At 40.7% G+C, this 22,910-nt stretch overlaps 1 protein-coding gene across 1 annotated transcript in view; it reads right to left on the bottom strand.

The window, feature by feature from the left end:
* MGAT4B (alpha-1,3-mannosyl-glycoprotein 4-beta-N-acetylglucosaminyltransferase B) overlaps positions 1 to 22,910 on the bottom strand; it is a 337,495-nt gene that overhangs the window by 90,762 nt on the left and 223,823 nt on the right. Inside the window, exons 6-8 of the mRNA XM_075856199.1 lie at positions 6,175 to 6,288; positions 4,431 to 4,506; positions 1,121 to 1,235 (exon numbers count right to left, since the gene is read on the bottom strand). Coding sequence (XP_075712314.1) covers positions 1,121 to 1,235; positions 4,431 to 4,506; positions 6,175 to 6,288 — 305 coding nt within the window. The remainder of the gene's footprint in view (positions 1 to 1,120; positions 1,236 to 4,430; positions 4,507 to 6,174; positions 6,289 to 22,910) is intronic.

Raw genomic sequence — 22,910 nt, 5'->3', positions numbered from 1 at the left:
TGGGCTTCCATAACACCTCAGCAGTGCCACAGGCTGATCGCCTCCATGCCACGCCGCATTGATCACACCTCAGCAGTGCCACAGGCTGATCGCCTCCATGGCATGCCGCATTGATAACACCTCAGCAGTGCCACAGGCTGATGCCTTCATGCCACGCCGCATTGATGCAGTAATTCATGGAAAAGGAGCCCCGACCAAGTATTGAGGGCATATACTGTACATACTTTTCAGTAGGCCAATATTTCGGTATTAAAAATCATTTTTGAAATTGGGCTTATATATTCTAATTTTCTGAGACACAATTTTGGGTTTTCATTATCTGTTATCCATAATCATCAACAGTAAAAGAAAAAAAATGCTGGAAATAGATCACTCCGTGTGTAAAGAATCGATATAATACATGAGTTTCACTTTTTGAATTGAATTACTGAAATAAATTAAAGTTTTGATGATATTCTAATTCATTGAGAAGGACTAGTATATGGCACCATCCATACTCCGTTTTTTATGTCAGTCCGTTCATGGACTAACAGACCGGCTAAAGCTTAGACAACATAGGCTTATCAGGAATATTGTGTCTCACGTTGGGTGGAAGACAATTGAGGGGACAGTATTTAAGACCACTTGTTCTTATGTAGGTTGTATAGTGACAGGTTCACTTTAAAGTATAGAAAAGTATAAAAGGAACATACTGGCCTTAATATGTATTAGTTAATCTGTTTATAACAATGTACTAACTAAAACTGAATGTCTGATTTCATGGTAATTTGCCTCCTTAATCCACAATATCTTGGTTTATTTGATGTTCAAGACTTGATGACACATTTTGAATGCAGCTGATGCTCTGGAATAGATTTATTCTGCATATCAATTTTTTTTTCTTTGTTTCAGGAAAAGCTGTAACTTTAGGCAGCTGGCTCTGCATAGCATTGCCGTTGGTGTGGATTATTTTGAGATGATATGGCTTTCTAACAAATATATCTCATTCTACCTTAACACATGACACTTAACCCATGGAGACTGCCCAATATTATATGGAGATGTCTAAACTTTCATCATTCATTTTAAAAGGGAAGAGCCAACATAGTTGTACTGGAAAAATAAACTGCGGAAAACTTACCGATGAAGCCAAGTTGTGAGAATTCAAGAATCATCCACTCCTCGGAGGGCTGCTGAAGGGCAAAGTTCTTCATTGTGCTGAGATAGTTGGGTTTGGCCACAATATCATCCTCCAGCTGCCAGGATGGAAGGAAAAAAGTGCAATGATCAGCAACATTGTAACAATAATAATACACAGTACGTGCAGCAGTCATTATACATCAGTGGAAGCAGGGCTGGCCTTAGGGGTGTGCGACCTGTGCGAGTGCACAAGGCGCTGCAGCCTCCCTACATGTAGGCAGCGACACTGGGCAGGCAGTTTGAGCTCTGCTCCTCGTTACACACATGGAGGAAGCAGAGACCGCAAGTGCAGAGGAGGAAGCTCCGCCTCCAGCCCATCCTGCAAGAAACCTGTGCAGCAAGGAGAGATGGTAAGTGCCAATTTGTGTCCATATGTCTCTGTGTGTATATGTTCCAGTGTGTGTGTGTATGTTCCAGTGTGTGTGTGTATGTTCCAGTGTGTGTGTGTGTATGTTCCAGTGTGTGTGTGTGTATGTTCCAGTGTGTGTGTATGTATGTTCCAGTGTGTGTGTGTGTGTGTGTGTATGTATGTTCCAGTGTGTGTGTGTATGTTCCAGTGTGTGTGTGTGTATGTTCCAGTGTGTGTGTGTGCGTGTGTATGTTCCAGTGTGTGTGTGTGCGTGTGTATGTTCGTGTGTGTGTGTGTGTGTGCGTGTGTTCGTGTGTGTGTGTGTGTGTGTGTGTGTGTGTGTGTGTGTGTGTGTGATGTTACATAGGCCTGCAGTCAACACATACTACATTATCTCTACTGTGCATATGTGTGCCTGTGTGGGTATATATGGGTCTGTGTATCTGTGCATGTGTAAGTATATATACACGTTACTCTGATCCGTTTTAGATCAGAATAATGAATAAAAACTGATCCGTTAAAAAACCCATTTAAATAAATGGGATTTTTAATTGCATCCATTAGCGTCTGTTCCCATCCGTTAAGTACTGCACTCTGCACTAACCTATTTCCAAGTTAAAAAAAACTTGTCTAATGGATGGGTTATTTTTATTATTGGTGTCAATGTAAAATGGCTACAAATGAATTTTAATCCGTTTGCATCAGTTATTTTGATTTTAATGGGATTTTTAACAGATCCATTTTTATCCTTATTCGGATATGAAAACGGATCAGAGTAACAGATTACACAGCGCAATTGTGAACTTAGCCGCTCATTTATGATGTGGGCTAGTTTAAAAGCGCTCTACAAAATCAGCAGACATAGATAAAAAGCAAAGTAAAAACTAAGCAAGTAAGAATAAGACATTATTAGTGGCAAAAGAACGAACCAAATATCTAAACAGCTATCTTGTGCTAGAGCTATTATCTTTAAGGGAAACTAAAAAACGAAATTAGAATGAGCCCCCTGAAATGTCCAGTGGGAGACTGGAGAATAGCACGCCATATACTCGACTACCTTTCTAAGCCAATCAGCAAAGCTGAAAGGGATAACATGATAGGCTAGCCTGAAGCGTACATGAGGTTACAGGTCTCCTAATCTTAAGGCAACCTCCCTGGTAAAAACCAAAATTAGATATATATTAGATAAATATTATAATATATATATATATATATATATATATATTATATCTATATATAAAAAGCACTAGTCCTCAATGGATTAGAATATCAAAAAGTTAATTTCGGTAATTCAATTCAAAAAGTGAAACTCATATTACATAGATTCATTACACACAGAGTGACCTATTTCCAGCATTTTTTTCTTTTGATGTTGATTATTATGGATAACAGATAATGAAAACCCAAAATTTAGTGTCTCAGAAAATGCCAATATTATATAAGCACAATTTAAAAGATTACTTTTAATACTGAAATGTTGGCCTACTGAAAACACAGTGGAGCAACACCAGCAGATGACATGTCTCCCCAAACCATTACTGACTGTGGAAACTTCACACTGGACCGCAAGCAACTTGGATTGATGCCTCTCCACTCTTCCTCCAGACTCTGGGACCTTGATTTCCCAATGAAATGCAAAATTTACTTTCATCTGAAAACAGGACTTTGGACCAATGAGCAACAGTGTTGGTCCACTGCGTTATATCAAGTCCAGAGTCAGCGCAGCGTCTACCAGGAAATTTTCGAGCACTTTATGCCTCCCTCTGCTGACAAGCTTTATGGAGATGCCGATTTCATTTTCCAGCAGGACTTGGCACCTGCCCACACTGCCAAAAGTGCCAATACCTGGTTTAATAACCACAGTATCACTGCGCTGGACTGGCCAGGAAACTCGCCTGACCTAAACCCCATAGAGAATCTATGGAGTATTGTCAAGAGGAAGATGAGAGACACCAGACCCAACAATGCAGACGAGCTGAAGGCCGCTATCAAAGCAACCTGGGCTTCCATAACACCTCAGCAGTGCCACAGGCTGATCGCCTCCATGCCACGCCGCATTGATAACACCTCAGCAGTGCCACAGGCTGATCGCCTCCATGCCACGCCGCATTGATGCAGTAATTCATGCAGAGTCGGAGCCCCGGCCAAGTACTGAGTGCATATACTGTACATACTTTTCAGTAGGCCAACATTTCAATATTAAAAATCATCTTTGAAATTCGGTTTATTTAATATTCTCATTTTCTGAGACACTAAATTTTGGGTTTTCATTAACTGTTCGCCATAATCATCAGCATTAAAAGAAAAAAATGCTGGATATAAATCACTGTGTGTGTAATGAATCTATAGAATATAGGAGTTTCACTTTTTGAATTGAATTACCGAAATAAATTAACTTTTTGATGATATTCTAATTCATGGAGAAGGACTTGTATATATACACACACACACACAGTCTTATTCAAAAGTGTGGCCACCCCTTGCCAAATGATAAGGTCTGAAAAGATTTCTGTAAGACTGAGTTGATAAGTCCCGCATCTTGTTGCCGATTTGAAGCAGATCTCTACCTTTGCAAAGGATAAAATTTGCATCAACAATTCCACGATGTGTGAACTCAGCCTATACTGCAGCTCGGCCGCTATTCAGTGGCCGGAGCCAACTGCTTCCGGCATGTACGTCCGGTGCTCGGAGGCAGCTGGAACGGCTTAACGGTGCGGGGTCCGCTTGTCGGACCCCCACGGATCATGTACTGATGACCTATCCGTTGGATAGGTCATCAGTTGTCCAGTAGTGGACAATCTCTTTAATAAACAAAATATACTAAACAAATTTATGCTAAATAACTTATTAGTGATGCCTATCCTGTCGCATAAATTTAGATTTTCTTCTTATTTACACATACCTGCACATAGTAAGTGCCCTTTGACTGAGCATACATCATTAAGAAACAATAATCCAGATTTTGTTTCGTCCTCCACCTGCAAAACAAACAGTGATTTACATTAATGTTCAAGTGGGAAGTTCGGTAGGATGAACTGTGTAAGATAATTACTTTGATGGATATTTCCGCGCTGCTGACTATTACAGCTTCTATATTTAGTGTCTGGAACGAGCGTCTAACGATTATGTTATTTACTTCTAATTAATCAGAGCGCATCGCAGGTTGTGGATGACTCCTGCAGTGCTGGCAGGACCCACAAGTCAGTGGTTTGTAAGCAATAAAGTGAGCACCAGAAAGAAACAAGAAATGAGCGAGACTGTTTACCAAACTGAAAAACACATTACAAAATGCTTATTATAGTTGCCGTAAGGAGAACTGCCAAGCGCGTAATGAAAAATAGAAAAAAACAACATTAGGAAAAAAATAAGTATAACTTTAGGAATTGCACTTTTAGTTACACATAACTACACAGTGGATACAAATGCAACAGTTAAAAGCCATTTATAGTACTATAGTTTTATGTGGAAGATATAAAGGCATTGACATTAGGAGAATTATTCAAAATAATAATAATAATGGAGGATGGCAAATTTAGCATCAGGCAGCTGCCACAACAGCAAACTAATTTATGGCTATAAAGATATTAAAGGTGATGGGCTGTTCACCTGGGAAAGCTAGGCAGCTCCTCTAATACTGAGCTGATCTCAGGGGTCCGTCTCCTGAAGCCCATGGCGATGATCAGCGGTTATCGCCGGAGGAAGCTGCCTAGGAGAAATGCATCCTACTAAAGCCAAGGACGACCATTTAATAAATACATGATCACACTGAATTCCCCGGAGAATATATATAATCCTTTAAGCTGGAGCTTAACTTTAAGAATACACTCTATATATTTGTGACAATTACCTGGAAATCATATTTTACTTTTCTCACAGTTGGTTTAGTTGCCAGTAGGTTATAATCAGAGTTCTATGCACTGACTTTTTGGGGGGCTTGTGCGAATACACAGCTGCCAATCTGAACAAACAGAGCTGCAGTATAAAGGACGGGAAAAGGGCAAAGTAATAGGTTGAACCTCTAAAGAGGAAGGATCTGGATTTCAGACCACCTCATACGAACAACAGACACTGTAACCAAAGTGGAAGCAGCCAATGACAATAGCATGTAAGATCAAGCCACAAGTATTGACTTCTATATCATGTTTCAACCCAAACCTGCACCGCTTTTAGTTTACAGAGGAAGGATATGGATTAAATTTGCAAAAGTAACCCTTAACAGGCCAAACTTTGCTATTGAAGACACCTAGTTAAAAGAATAGCATAACATTTATAAATAGAGAAGGTAAAATAACAGGCACTAGTACTTTCAAGTAACAAGCCAAATGTCCATTAATGATTTCTGTTAGAAGCAATGAGCCAGGGACATTACACTCCTTGATGGTAAGCTTAACACCGGAATGAAGAACAAAGTCATTTGTAATCTCCATGTGACACAAATATGTTTTTGTGACTTCTGCAACGCTCTGGAGCGGCATTTAGAGGTCAGGGTTACTGAATTTGCTTCACGTTACAAAACTGGAGCCAAAATTATCATTATCTTTCATTCCACGATGCCTCCTGTGCCAGTGGAATAGAATATTTTTTCTTAACCTAACTGGCAATTCCTGGGAATGAATGTTAAAATATAAATATAGCCTTCAGGATACCTCACACGTTCTCTGGGGTCTCCAAAAGATTCTCGTAGCCGTGAGAAATCTGGGTAAAAATTGGGTGATGGAGATATAACTTCTAGTAGACCTGATTGGATTTCATTTGGGAACCTAAAAGACAAGAAGAAACGATATACAAATATGAGAGCATTTTATCAAATATTTTCTTTAAATACCCTGTTATTTTAATGCAGTCTTATTGTATTCTTATAATTCATAGGAGCGCAGCAGTAACTACTCAAGAGTCTTCATTCTCATTGATCTGCCTGCAAAAAAGGATGGACGAGAACATGATCACTAATAACTTGTGGGAATATACAGTGCATTTGGAAAGTCTTCAGACCCTTTCACTTTTTTCACATTTTGTTATGTTGAGGACTTGTGCTAAAATAAAAAAAGAATCATGCTATGGGGTTGTTTTTCAGCGGCTGGGACAGGGAGACTGGTCAGGGTTGAGGGAAAGTTGAATAGAGCAAAGTACAGAGATATTCTTAATGAAAACCTGATCCAGAGTGCTCTGGTCCTCAGACTGGGCTGAAGGTTCACCTTCCAACAAGACAATGACCCTAAGCACACAGCCGATACCACACAGGAGCAGCTTAGGGGCAACTCTGTGAATGTCCTTGAGTGGCCCAGCCAGAGGCCTGACTTGAACCCAATCGAACATCTCCGGAGAGACCTGAAAATGGCTGTCCACCGACGGTCCCCATCCAACCTGACAGAGTTTGAGAAGATCTGCAGAGAGGAATGGCAGAAAACCCCCCAAGTCCAGGTGTGAAAACCTTGTGGCATCTTACCCAAGAAGACTGGAGGCTGTTATCACTGCCAAAGGGGCTTCAACTTTTCAATAACTTAGTAAAGAACTAACATTCTGTTTTTACTTTGTCATTATGGGGGATTGAGTGCCGAAAGATGGAGCACAAGGCCTCAACATAAAACGTGAAAAAAATTGAAAGGGTCTGAAGACTTTCCGAATGCATTTTATAGGTAAGTATTGTGGGCTAACTGCATGTGGGGCTGCATATCACATCAAACACTCCTTCCACATGGTTTTACAGTTTTGTTATGAAAAGCTAGAGGGAAATTGACATCTAAATAGTTGTGGGACAGGCTTTTTGTACTAGGCAAAGGTTTCCGAACGGGTCCCTCTCCTATCCTTAGTTCCTAAAGTTCAACATAGTAGTGGTCAGTAGGACAATTATTAAATCAATCTGACAAATACTTTGTATCGGATTTATATCTCTGGATCCAGTAGGCACAGATTGTCTGCCACCTTAGGCCCAGTTCACACTGTTTTTTAACGTGTGAACCGCGTCAAAATCAGAACAAAAAATGGGAGGCGGAGGTTGTTTTTTCCACTCGCAGGAAAAAAAGCGTCATGTTCTTTCTTGCCGCGGTTCTGCCTCTGCCCTCCCATTGAAATCAATAAGAAGCAGAAAAAGTGTTTTTCGCAGCTTTTATTTGCCTGCTGCGCTCAATGGTCACGGGTGAAAAAACGCCTTAAAGAGACTGTCACCACATTATAAGTGCCCTATCTCCTATATAAGGAGATGGGCGCTGTAATGTAGGTGACCGTAATGCTTTTTATTTAAAAAAACGATCTGTTTTCACAACGTTAGGAGCGATTTAAGTTTATGCTAATGAGCTTTCTTAATGCCCAAGTGGGTGTACTTTTACTTTCGACCAAGTGGGCGTTGTACAGAGGAGTGCATGACGCTGACCAATCAGCATCATGCACTCCTCTCCGTTCATTTACACTGCACTAGCGATATAGTTATATCGCTATGTGCAGCCTCATACACAAGCCCTAACATTACTACAGTGTCCTGATAATGAATACACATGAAATCCAGCCTGGACGTCATGTGTACTCAGAATCCTGACACTTCTGAATCTTTTTTTGTGAGATTCCGGCAAGTGAAAACAAATATCGTTTAGGTCCGAGATCTCGCGAGATTTCGTATCCGTTGCTGGAATCTCACAAAAAAGATTCAGAAGTGTCAGGATTCTGAGTACACATGACGTCCAGGCTGGATTTCATGTGTATTCATTATCAGGACACTGTAGTAATGTTAGGGCTTGTGTATGAGGCTGCACATAGCGATATATCTATATCGCTAGTGCAGTGTAAATGAATGGAGAGGAGTGCATGATGCCGATTGGTCAGCGTCATGCACTCCTCTATACAACGCCCACTTGGTCGAAAGTAAAAGTACGCCCACTTGGGCATTAAGAAAGCTCATTAGCATAAACTTAAATCGCTCCTAACTTTGTGAAAAAAGATCGTTTTTTTAAATAAAAAGCATTACTGTCACCTACATTACAGCGCCGATCTCGTTATATAGGAGACAGGGCACTTATAATGTGGTGACAGAGCCTCTTTAAGATGGTGTAGGAAGGTCAAAATCTTCCTCAAAATTCCTTAAGAAATATTGAGACAGATAATTTTCTGCCTGCAAAATCCTCCATGTGAACAGGGCCTTAGACTCCTCCCATCAAGTAGGACACACCTATAATCATGTATGGGTTTAAAATGTTTTTCTGCTCCTACAAAATAAATCAGAACATTGCCGAGAAGTTTTCACAATACCTGGGTGCCTCCTCTTATTTCCACAGCAGAGTGACTATTTAACATTACATTATTTACACATGATATATGTAAATTTTAGCCTTCAGCAGGTACTCTTCCCCTCAGGGTCACCTCAAGACAAAGGACTACTGTGCATATAGATAAATCTGGCCCTGAGGACACCCCATGCCATTACTTTCTGATCTGTGGGGGTCCAACAGCCGGTACCACTACTAATCCTGGGAGCAAAGGGGCCACAGCACTAGTTTTCCACTGGCCACCTGCGTTGCAGCTGACCGCGCACAGCTTCATTCAGGTTATTGAGACTGTGCTGCATTTCTGTTCACAGCTGGTGGCCACTGTACAGCGCCTTCAATTTCAGGATCAGTGAGGGTCCCAGCAGTCAGACCTCCCTAATCAGAAAGTGTTGGCAGTGATAGGAATAAGCATTTAACAAACACACAGTGCGGTACTTACAGTAGGACAGTTATCTTTAAAGATTTTTGATGTACAAAAACTGGGGAACCATTAAATTAGAAAGTTGTGAAATATCTCTCAGGGGAAAATGATTTTTTTTCAATGAGTCATATTAGAGTGAAAGTACATTCCTGATTGTTACGGGCCATGACTTGGCCAAATGTCCTTGGGAAGTCCTTCTTCATAAAGATATTGAGGGGACATGTCGTGCTAAGCGGACTCTAATCCGCTTCTTATTTTTAGCCGCAAAACAGGCGATTGCTAGCTCCTGGAAACAACCCGCCCTTCGCTATTCTGAGGTTAGAGTCAGAATGCAATACTACAGACTGCAGTCTCATGGGGCACCATGAAGTCCTTTATAAAAATAGGGGTTCCCTGGTTAACCTACACATCCTCTACTTGAGAGGCCTCACCATTTTTCACACCAGTATTCCCACTGCCGGTTCCTGATTCACCGAGCTATACATACGCCATTTAGACAAAGTATATTTTAACTAGTTGCCCATTTCTACCGCCCCCTTTCACCCCACCATCCTCTCTGGGTCTGTCATTCTTTTTTTTTTTCTTGACTCGGTTTATTACAACCAATCAGTTACAGTTACGCTATTTCTACACCTGTGTGATAACCACCTATGTCTTCTACGTTCCGCAGTTACCATCTTTTGTATTGAAAGAGACGCTAAGTTGCATTTACTTGTATCGACACTTTATCTGAAAACTCGATAAAAACATTTCCCCCCCCCCCACGTAGGTCAGACGCCAAGACGAGACATTTTTATGTCAGTTAATGGTTTGTATTTCTGTGAACTTTTGTTTAAATATCAAAATTAATGTACTGTGCATAAGTGTAAACAAAAGGAAAAGGGAAAGTTGAAAGAAAAAAAAGTACATTCCCACTTTTGCCTCGATCTGTGCCGTTAATTTTCTACTGCTATTTTCTTCTGTTCATATCCATCAAGGTTGCCAAATGTAGACACGCAAACTGATAGACAATAGGAATCATGTTATGTAAAGCACTTAGGTGACTCGACAATTGTTCATGGTCCATTAAACCTAAAATATATTACATGTAACGTTGGCAAACAAAATACATTTTCTGATGTTTCTGTGAAGACACCTTACAGGAACCCAAGAATTATTTATTTGTTGTTTTTTGTAATTCTATACTAGAAGTCAAAACAATGGCAATTGTTGCCATTTGACACATAATACATATGTCTCGTATACCCAGCAGTCATACATTGTCATTTTTTCTGTTTGGCAGACATAACATGATTAAATTTGGGGAGCTGCTTTTTTGGAGGCTGTTAAAATTTCTGAGTATGGCTACAAAGCCAGCACACCAGGATGTTATGACCTGAAGTCCCACATGCTTACACTATCATGGTAGGCTATGTGCACGTCATGAAGAGTGATGTATTGGGTTGCCAAAGGGACCGGTCTACTCGGCACAGGTATTTACACCGGTGGGAAACATTTATCCTATGGGAACTTTGCTATGATGCCCTCCATTTTGGAATATAACTTCTAAACTAGGGCAGGGCAATTAATTGAAAAATTCAGAGAACCGAAATTCTGCGCAGATAATGTTGCACATTGTTTTTTCTTCCGGTGTCAACTGTATCTGCATGCTCAGGACACAGATACAGTTGAATCCTATAGTAGAGCAGGGAAAGGTCAGTTCCCTGCTCTACTATTCACTGTATAACGCTGGCCACTCACGGCTCAGTGCAGAAAGGTGCGATGACTTCACTGCCTCTTGTCTGTCCGTGCGGAGCTATGATCGGCTCTGCACGAATGTATTCAGAGTCAATTGCACTTCTCCCATATTACAGCATTTCAGGAAGCTTATAGGGCCAAGGGGTCCTCAATGCCTGCCCCATTTATTTCTTGTTTAGCCTTAATTTCCGTACCAATGGTATACACACGGATGATGGGGTTATATACAGGGATGATGGGGGTCCCTATAAATGACAGGGACTCCCATCATCCCTGTATATTACAATCATCCCTGTATACAGGAATGATGGGGGTAATATACAGGGATGATGGGGTTATATACAGGGACCTCCATCATACCTGTATATACCAGTCCGCCATCATCCCTGTATGTAACCGACATTATCCCTGCACATACCAGTCAACCATCATCCCTGTATATAACCATCATCCCTGTATATACCTATGGGGTGTGCACTGTCCACTCGCTGTGGCACGTGGGCATTGAGGCTAAACACAAAATAAATAGGGTGGGCATTGAGGGCACCATGGTCCAATAGGATGCCCGAAATATGGCAGAAGTCCAGCGGAACCTGAAACTATGCGCCACGATACACAGTCCGGAGCAGCAGAGGGATCTTCTCCACTCGTCATTGGAACAGGGTTAGGCGAGTATGTATTTAATATTTTTATTAGGCACTACTAGGGTTGTATGAGGGCATTATACTGTGTAAGGGGCAGCTATAGGGACATTATACTACATGGGGCAGCTATAGGGACATTATACAATATGGGGCAGCTATAGGGACATTATACTATATGAGCAGCTATAGGGACATTATACTGTATGGGTGCAGCTATAGGGACATTGTACTGTATGAAGAACAGTGTCAGGGGGTATATTATATACAGTAGTATACAGCAAGCTTGGGATCTATATTAATTAAATGACGTGGCATGCAAATAGTGGGCGTGGCATGCAAAAAGCAGTGTAGTCGAAAAATTGTTTATTAATCGTAATCGAGGTTACATGTTCAATTAATCGTAATTTTGATTTAGGTCATAATCAACCAGACCTATTGTAAACTCTTAATCCTATAAGCACAAATAATAAATGAATTCTATTATGAGATGGGGCACAGGTTGCCCTTCCTTAATATGGCTGCGATAACTATGGACGCTTTAGAGTCCCAAGGTCATGCGCACTACGCACTGTATGGACTTTTCTAACATGTACTGGCGACTGGCATACTTGTAGAGGCCTTATTTGTGTGTAGTGTTAATATTAAGAAGCCACCCCCCTCATGAATGGTAGGTGTGAGAGTGACTGTTTATCAGTATTTGGCACCTGTGGGATCTCCCCTTATATAGCAATTGTGGCTTGTCTGCATCCTGTTGGGAAGTGTTGTTTGAACCTGCCCTTGTATCAAGTGAGCATGGCCTTTGCTTTTTGTGCTTTCGTAGTAAATATAGGTCCCTTTTCTGTTGTACTTTTCTAATATACCAGCAATAGATGGTTTACAGACCATGCACACTGGTGTACTAGTGGGACTGTTGGGAGTTTACCTGTGTTCAGACGTGCGCAGTTGTATTCTTTAGATGCCGGAATGTGGTGCATTCTTTTAAAACAACGAATGACATATGGACCCTTGATGGGTGAGATATTGACAAACAGATGTGATTATATATTAATTAATTATATCTGTATCCGCTGTATGAGATGTATTATGTATTTGAATTGAAATTTTAGATGAATTATGACATGCAAATGCACTTTCCGCTGCACTTTGTATTAATTGGGTTTAAATAATTTGGTTGTACTCTGGGCCCTATTTAAATTTTGTTGTGCACACTATTGAATTGCTTGAGAAAGACCCAAGATGGGAGCTGAAACGTTGCATTACTATGGGTGAATAAACCCTTGATCCAGCATGGAGTCCTGCCTCTTCCTTTAAAAATTGTTTTATTGAATAAAGGAGTGGAGGTCGAGGTTCTGAGACGTGCACCTGCTTCTCTGCCAGAACAAAGTGCCGCTCTTCTTTGAATGAATATATAGTTACATACTTGATAAGAGTTACATAGTTGATAAGGTTGAAAAAAAAAAAAAAGACACCGGTCCATCAAATCCAACCTATAATCCTACCGTGTTAATCCAGAGGAAGGGAAAACATTAGGGGAAAAATTCCTCCCCGACTCCAAATATGGAGATCAGAATAAATTCCTGGATCTATGTCCCAGCTCCAGAATCTAGTACTCATAACCTGTAATATTATATTTTTCAAGAAAGGCATCAAGGCCCTTCTTAATCTTGTTCAAAGAATCAACCACAACATCCTATAGCATCCATAGTCTCACTGCCCTCACAGTAAAGAATCCCAGTCTGTGATGGTGGTGAAACCTTTTCTGCTCTGGATATAGAGGATGCCCCCTTGTCCTTGTTACAGGCCTAGGTGTAAAAAGAGAATTCAAAATATCGCTGTACTGTCCAGTTATATTATTTGTACATTGTAATTAGATCGCCCCTAAAAGCGGTCTTTTTTTCTTAACTAAATAGCCCCAAGTTTGAGAACTTTTCTTGGCATTGCAATCCGCCCATTCCCTTAATTACCTTGGTCGCCCTTCTTTGCACCCATTCTAGTTCAGCCATGTCCTTCTTATACACAGGTGCCCAAAATTGTATATAATATTCCATATGTGGTCTGACTAGTATTTTGCATAGCGGCAAAACTATGTTCCAGTCATGAGCATCTATGTCTCTTTGATGCATCCCATAATTTTATTTGCCTTGGCAGCAGCTGCCTGGCACTGGTTGCTAAAGGTAAATGTACTGTCCACCAATATCCCCAAATCTTTTTCAGTAGTATTTTTACCCAGTGTTTTAACACAATGCATTATTGTAAAATCTGTTTCCTCGGCCCAAGTGCACAACCTTACATTTATCCACGTTAAACATAATTTGCCATTTCTCTGACCAAACCTCCAGTTTCCCCAAATCCCTCTGTAATATTACATTATCCTCCTCTGTGTTGATTACTTTACAGAGCTTAGTACTATCTGCAAATACTGAAATTATACTCTATAAATTACCTTGTAGAGGGCTTACAAACATATTAAAAAGAAGAGGGCCCAATAATGACCCCTGTGCAACCCCACTGGTAACTACAACCCACTCGGAGGATGTACCATTAATAACCACCCTCTGTTTTCTATCACTGAGCCAGTTGTTAACCCAATTACACATTTTCCCTCAGCATTTTCATTTTATAAACCAGCCTTTTATGCGGCACAGTATCAAACCCCTTTGAAAAGTCTAGATCCACCACATCCACAGCCGTATCCAGGTCCAGTTTAGAACTTACCTCCTCATAGAAGCTAATCAAATTGGTTTAACAGGACCGATCCCTCATAAACCCATGCTGATGCTGCGTTAACAGTTTATTTGTATTGAGATACTCGAGAATAGAATCTCTTAGAAAACCCACAAATACTTTACCCACAATGGAGGTTAAACTTACAGGTTTATAGTTTCCGGGCTCACTTTTTGACCCCTTTTTTAATATGGGCACATTTGCTATGCCCAGTCCTGTGGAATAGACCCAGTCACGATAGAATCCTTAAAGATCAGAAATAAGGGCCTATCTATAACGGTACTTAATTCCTGAGGAAGAAGTGGGGGTGTATACAATCCGAACCTGGTGATTGGTCTATTTTAGGGTTTGTAAGGCGGAGCTGAACTTCTTGCTGGGTTACGCAGAAGACGTTTAATGGAGAATTTACTTTATCCCTAAATATGTCGTCTACTGTATTTACACATGAAATACTCCTCCTCCTCCACCATTATACCCAGATTATTTTTGAGAGCGCGAACAATTTTATTTCATTTTTTTATTATTTATGTACTTGAAAAATATTTTTGAGTTATTTCTATTTTCTTTGACAAGTTTCATTCCATTTCAATCTTTGCTGCCTTTGTCTTTTACACAATTTTTTTTTCTTTATAATTATTTAAATGCCACGTCACTACCGTCTTGCTTTAGTAGCTTTAACGCTTTCTTTTTAGCATTTATTGCCCCCCTTGTTTTATTTAACCACATCGGTTTCATCCTGTTTCTAGCTTGTTTATTCCCATAAGGCATATTTTTTTTACAGGACCTATTTAAGAGGCATTTAAAAATGTCCCATTTAGTTTGTGTATTTTTATTTTTGAGGACATTGTCCCAGTTTATGCCATTAAGGGTCTTCCCTTAGCCCATGAAAATTGGCCTTCCTGAAGTTTAGTGTTTTCGTAGGTACTCTACCAAACATCTTTTTAAAAGAATACATGAAAACTTATTATGTTGTGGTCACGATTACCTAGATGACCCCCCAACATGTACTTTTGATAGCCAGTCTATCCTATTGATTACATTTAAGTCTAGAAGGGACACCCCTCTTTTTGGGTCTTGCACCAGTTGTAAAAGTTAATTGTTCTTAATTATTGTCAAAAACCTGTTTCCATTGTTGTACCTGCAGATTTCTGCCTCCCAGTTTATATCGGGGTCTAAGTCCCCCACAGTAATGACTGGATTATGGTTTGCTGCCTCATCTATTTGCCTTATTAGTAGATTTCCTGCTTCTTCCATTATACTTGGAGACTTATAACAAACCCCTATCAGTATTTTATTATTCTTTCTCCCTCCCCGTATTTCCACCCATAGGGACTCCACATGATCATTCCCTCAAAGATGATATCACGCAGGATGGGTTTTAGGCAGGATGGGTTTTAGGCAGGATTTTACATATAAGCAAATCCCTCACGCTTTCTTATTAGTACGATCAATTCTAAACAGACTAACCCTGAAAATTAACAGCCTAGTCATAGCGATCATCCAGCCATGTCTCACTTATCCCCACTATGTCACAATTCTCCTCCAGCATTCTCAGCTCTAATTCCTCAATCTTGTTATTGAGGTTAATGGCATAAGTGTACATGCACTTTATATGTTTATCCGTGCCACTTTTTTTTTCTTATTCCTATTAACTGCTCTAACCCATTCCCCTATTCCGCACCCATATTCATTTCTCAGCACCAGCTCATTAGCTACGCTGCCCCGCCCCATTCCCTAGTTTAAGCACTCCTCCAACCTTCTAGCCATCTTTTCCCCCAACACAGCTGCACCCTCCACAATTAGGAGCAGCCCATCCCTACCAGTCTATAGCCTACAGAGAAGTCGGCCCAGTTCTGCCAGAAGCCAAACCCCTCCTTCCTACACCTATTGTTTATCCACTTATTCACCTCCCTAATCTTCCGCTGTCTCTTGTGTCGCACGTGGTACAGGCAGTATTTCTGAAAATACTACATTTGAGGTCCTTGCCCTCAGCTTATTACCCAAGTCCCTGAAATCACATTTTAGGACCTTCCACCTACCTCTACGTTTGTCATTTTTGCCAAAGTGCACTATGACCGCTGGGTCTTCACCAGCCCCTCCCAATAATCTGTCAACCAAATCCGTGATATGCCGAACCCGAGCACCAGGAAGACCGCAAACTGTTCGGTTTTTCCGGTCTTTGTGACAGATTGCCCTTTCTGTTCCCCTAATAGTAAAGTCTCCTACTGCCAGGACCTGCTTATCATTCCCTATGTTCCCATTCCCCTCCTTACTGGAGCAGACATTCCCCTGGTTGCTAGAGGAGGTATCTAGTCTAGCTACAGCAGTGCCACCCCTGAGGTCCCAGTCATTCGCCAACTTGGAAAACCTGTTGGGGTGTTCCAGAACAGGACCAGTCTCCCTGATACGCTGTCCTCTACCCCGCCTTCTGTTACACAGCTAGCTGCCTCAACCTCCATGCTACCATCCCCCCTGCATCTGCCCCAGTGAGCAGCAAACTCCTCTCCATATTTTCAGAATCTGGGCTTCCAAATGGACAATTCTCACACACCCTGCACAGCAATATAGTCCCTCAAACGGCTGTTCAAGGAGAGCATACATGGCACAGGATGTACACCAGGTAGCATTGGCAGAAATGGAGTTCATGGTGTCTAAAGGGGATTAAACAATCCATATATCGTTGTTGGGGGGGGGGGATACACTAAACACCCCAAACAACAACATCTTCTAAAGTTACTTAATCTAAAGTCACTGAATCTTAAGTCACACTTAAGACACTGCACACTTGAAACCAATATACACTCCCAGGCACGCACAGCTGCTTGTTTTAAATAGTTTTTGCTGCTTTTTCCAGTAAGGTCCCTGGCTGCATATATATATCCCTTACCTTCCATCTTCGGCGGCTCTTGCACACAGCCAGTGGATGAACTACGTCCATACACTTACACAATCAGCCAGTCTAAGCAACAGGGCTTGGAAGGCTAGTGAAGGTAGAGGGTAAAATTAGGGTAAATTAATGCTGCTAAAAACTAGGAAATCCTGGTGGAAAACCTGAGGTCTGTGAGAGAATTGTGACTTTAACCCCTTAGTGTCTAAGCCTGTTTTGGCCTTGAGGACCAGCCCCATTTTTGCAAATCTGACATGTGTCACTTTATGTGGTAATAACTCCAGAATGCTTTTACCTATCCAAGCGATTCTGGGATTGTTTTCTCGTGACATGTTGTACTTTATGATACTGAAAAAATTGTGTCGTTAAATTCAATATTTATTTGTAAGAAACGCCAAGATTTAGAGAAAATTAGCAAAAATTAGCATTTTTCTAAATTTTAATGTATTTACTTGTAAAACAGATAGTAATACCACACAAAATACTTACTAGTTTATATTTCCCATATGTCTCCTTTATGTTTGCGTCGTCTTTTGAACATTCTTTTATTTTTCTAGGACGTTACAAGGCTTAGAACTTTAGCCGCAATTTCTCATATTTTTAAGAAAATTTCAAAAGGCTATTTTTTCAGGGACCAGTTCAGTTCTGAAATGGCTTTGAGGGCCTTATATATTAGAAAGTCCCCAGAAGTCACCCCATTTTGAAAACTGCACCCATCAAAGTATTCAAAACAGCATTCACAAAGTGTTTTAGCCCTTTAGGCGTTTCACAGGAATTAAAGCAAAGTAGAGGTGAAATTTACAAATTTCATTTTTTTTCTTCAAACATTCATTTCTAATACATTTTTTATGTACCGCAGAAGGTTTTACCCAAGAAATGCAACTCAATATTTATTGCCCAGATTCTGCAGTTTTTAGAAATATCCCACATGTGGCCCTAGTGTGATAATGGACTGAAACACAGGCCTCAGAAGCAAAGGAGCACTTAGTGGATTTTGGGCCCCCTTTTTTTAGAATATATTTTAGGTACCATGTCAGGTTTGAGGAGGTCTTGTGCTGCCAAAACAGTGGAAACCCCCCAAAAGTGACCCAATTTTGGAAACTATACCGCTCAATGAATTTATCTATGGGTATAGTTAGCATTTTGAACATACAGTTTTTTTGCTAAATTTATTTGAATTAGTATGTGAAGGTGAAAATCTACTTTTTTTGTGAAAAAACTTAGAAATGTTAAATTTTTACAAGGAATAAAGTAGAAAAAACACCCCAACATATGTAAAGCAATTTCTTCCGATTATAGCAATACCCCATATGTGGTAATAAACTGCTGTTTGGACCCACAGCAGGCCTCAGAAGAGAAGGAGCACCATTTGGATTTTGGATTTCTGATTTTGCTGGAATAGTTTTCAGTGCCGTGTCGCGTTTGCAATGCACTGGAGGGATGAAAACCGTGGAAACCCCCCAATAGTGACCCCATTTTGGAAGCTACACTCCTCAGGGCATTTTTCTAGGGGTAAAGTTAGCATTTTGACCCCGCAGTTGTTTTGCTGAATTCATTGGAATTAGTCTGTAAAGGTAAAAATCTACTTTTTTTCTGAAAAAAGGTAGCCATTTTTAATTTTTACAAAGAATAAAGGAGAATAAGCACCGCAACATTTGTAAAACAATTTCTCCTGATTACGTAAATACCCCATATGTGGTAATAAACTGCTGTTTGGACCCACACCGGGGCTTAGAAGGGAAGGAGCGCTATTTGGCTTTTGGAGCTCAAATTTAGCTGGAATAGTTTGGGTGTCATGTCGAATTTGCAAAGCCCCTGAGACCGAAACAGTGGAAGCCCCCCAAAAGTAACCCCATTTGGGAAACTACACCACTTAAGGTATCTAGGGGTATAGTGAGCATTTAGGCCCCACACGTCTTTTGCAGAATTTATTAGAAATAGGGCGTGAAAATTAATATCAACATTATTTCCACTAAAATGTTGATTTTTTTCAATTTCACAAAGGATAAAGGAGAAAATGCACCCCAACATTTGTAAAGCAATTTCTCCCAAGTACGGCTATACCCCACATGTGGTCATAAATGTTTTTTCATTCGAAAGTAATTAACCCTTTACGAACTGATTCATGTTTTGCTTTTTCGTTTTTCCTCCCCGCTTTCCGAGAGCCACTACTTTTTTATTTTTCTGTCAATAGAGTGGTGTGAGGGCATATTTTTTGCGGGACGAGCTGTAGTTTTTATTGGTACCATTTTGGGGTACATGCGATTTTGTTGATCACTTTTTATTCAATTTTTCGGCAAGCCAGGTGACCAAAAACCATCAATTCTGACAATGATTTTTATTTATTTTTGACGGCGTTTACCCTGGGCTATAAATGACTATTATACTTTATTCTGCGGGTCGGTACGATTACGGCGATACCATATGTATATACGTTTTTTTATGTTTTGCAGCGTTTGCGCAATAAAATAACTTATTTAGAAAATAATGTATTTTCTGTGTCACCATATTCTAAGAGCCATAACTTTTTTATTTTTCAGTCAAAAAAGCTGTGTAAGGGCTTGTTTTTTGCGGGACGGGTTGTAGTTTGTATCGGTACTATTTTGGCGTACATGCGACTTTTTGATCACTTTTTATTGTATATTTTGGGAGGGGTGGTGACCAAAAAATAGTGATTCTGGCATTGTTTTTCGTTTATTTTTTTGCGGTGTTAACCGTGCGGGAAAAATAATATTATAGTTGGGGTCGTTACGAACGCGGTGATACCAAATATGTGTACTTTTTTTTACGTATTCATTTTTTTTCCTATAATAAAAGACTTATAATAGGAAAAAAAAGCAGTTCTTGTTTATGTCACTTATAACTTTTATTTTTACAGTTTTTTTAAAACATTTTTATCCTTTTTTTTACTTGTCCCACTAGAGGACACTTAGACTTGCAGCTCTGATCGCTGCTGGAATACATTACACTACACACGTAGTGTAATGCATTCCAACTGTCATTGTGACGTAACTGTCACACTGACAGGAAGCCTACGACGACCACCCTCCGGGTGGTCCTCATAGGCTTCTGTACATGGCAACCCGGAAGCCATTGTCTGGCGTCCGGTTGCCATGGGTACCATCGCCAGCCCCCGTGATTTCACATGGGGGCTGCCGATCGGCGCTAAAGACCTTAATTGTGGCGTTCAAAATCGTGCGCCGCAATTAAGGGGTTAACTGCCGATATCAGCGGCGACAGGCCGCTGATCGGCAACGGGGAGAGCAGGGCTGATACCCTGCACAGTTAACCGCCGCTGCGGTGTAGCGCCGCGCGGCGATTAACTGTCAAAGCACTGACGTTACTGTACGTCAAGGTGCGCGAACTTACTGCTCACCTTGACGTACAGTTACGTCATGGTGCGTTAAGGGGTTAAAGACAACTTGTTTTCCAATACGACTACCCTTGTTTTTGTGTATTAGTTGTTGTCAAGACACTGATTAGGTGAACGATTCAGGGCTTGTCCACATGTAACGGAATTGCTGTGATTTTCCGTCCGGAGTTGTGGAAGGAAAATACCCACTTTGCTACTACTGTATTCTGCTGCGTGAGCTTTAACAAATCTCATCCACACGCTGCGTAAAATTTCCATCCCAAAATTCACCTGCGGTGCATATTTATCGTTCTGTAACATGTCAATTCCTGCTGTGGAAAGTGGACTTAATTGCTGCGTTTTTCAGGAGATCTTACCATCTCCCAGCCTTGAAAAAAAACGTAGCAAAATCCCCATTTTCTGCAGTAAAAAAACGCAGCAATTCTGTTATGTGCGGACAAGCCCTAAGAGAAGTGTGCCGACGCCACCAGATTGTTTCAGGATTGAGAAAGCGTTTTACCGCAAAACAGTTGTTGCCTGCACAACTCACTCTCTGTACCTACCTTTTTCTATTGTTGAACACATTTTTGTCCACACGTAACTGATTTGCTGCAGAAAATTTCAGCAGCATTTACGCATCAACTAGAGACAATTCGCTGCATAAAATCCGCACCATTTCACATGGTTTTTACTCCGAAAAAGTATGGATTTTTGCTGTGTTTTTTTTTTTTCAAGGGCTGTGTGATGGTGATATTTCTTTTTTCTGTGATGTCATTTCCACCCCTGTAAGAAATTCTGAAGCGTTTCCGCAGCAAATCACACAGTACATCAGAAAAACAAAAGAAATCGGATAAATTCTGACAGCAATAATCAACATGCTACGGAACTAAAATGACGCACTGCAGGTACATTTCTGGACTAAATTTTTCCGCAGCATGTGGATGACAATTGTTAAAATTACACCCACTTTGCTGCTACTGTATTCCGCTGAGTATTTATCTTCCTACTATTTGTGGATACTAAAAATAAAACTAATAGATTAAAAACAAAATTGTTAAAGGGGTTCTTAGGGCATTTTATATTGATTGCCTATCCTTAGCCCATCCATATCAGATTTGTGGGGTCTGACTTCTGGCTCCGCCCGCCTATCAGCTGATTGAAGGGACTGTGGCGACGAATGCTGCAGTCTTGTCAATGTTTAACACTTCATAGTGGCCGTGCCCAAGGTTTGCATCACTTAAATGGGACCAGTACTGCTACGAATGTGTACTGTGCCTGGTAAGCTATGAAGAGGCCACCGTGGTCCCTTCAGTCAGATAATCCGCTGGGTGCTAAGAGTCGGACTTTCATTGATTTGATATTGATGACCTATCCTAAGGATAGGTGATCAATATCTAACGGCTGAAGTGCTCGGGTGTTTTGTTTCTGATCAGCTTTTCTCGGAAAGCCGAGAAGTCTGTGTATGGGCCCACAGACTTTCTATTGAGTCCGTACACCTTTAGCTCGGCTTCCCAAGAAGACCAGAAACTATGCGGCACAGCGCTCACCCGAGCGCTTCTGCAGCTTCATTTTAGCGATCAGTGGGGGTCTGAGTGCTTGGACCCCACCGATCAAATCTTCTGATATGTCACTATGACACGTCAGAAGTTTTCTGAATGTTAGCTTATTCTTTCAATTATGGGAAATACAAGCATTTACTAAAACAGACATTTCAGGAGAGCTGACAGATCCCCTTTAAGTACACTGTGTGAATGATGTTCCACAATAGGACAAGTCCAGCGGGCATGGATACTTTTTGTAGGCACTGTACATCTACCTGACATAACGTCTGCATATTATAATCAGTAATTCAATTTTGGTGAACACAACAGAAAAATATCAATTATTCCGGCTTTAGATATTTTTGAACATTATAAAATAAAGGTTTCTTTTTTAAGTGATTTTAACGATTTCCATGCTTTAAGTCAAACCCTAAAAATGAACAAACAGTTTATAAAAAAAAAAAGCAAAAAAACAAAATCTACCCATGTGAGCATGATGAGAGCGCCCAGTCTTTAGGGTGATTGCCGGACATACCTATGAGGGTCAGTGAAAAGCACCCGCTGACTGATGTCTTGTCCATCAAAACAGAAATAAAAGAGAAATCAATGTACTGCGAACAAAGCACATTCTTTGATAACTTCTGGAAATTTCAGCAGCCGACACCACACAATGAACCCATTACAAGAAGCCCATTATCCTCTGATAACCATCCATTATGTGGCATGTTGGCAGGAACTGCCCGTCACATCACATGCTGTATTTTCAGCTCTCTAAAAGGGGCCTTAGGCAGAAGGCGAGTCCCTTTTTCACTTATGTTTG

This window comes from Rhinoderma darwinii, chromosome 3 (genome assembly GCF_050947455.1).
Source record: "Rhinoderma darwinii isolate aRhiDar2 chromosome 3, aRhiDar2.hap1, whole genome shotgun sequence".
Classification (NCBI taxonomy): Eukaryota; Metazoa; Chordata; class Amphibia; order Anura; family Rhinodermatidae; genus Rhinoderma; species Rhinoderma darwinii.
Note: the sequence above shows the minus strand (reverse complement) of the source record. Positions and strands in the feature narration are given on the sequence as shown.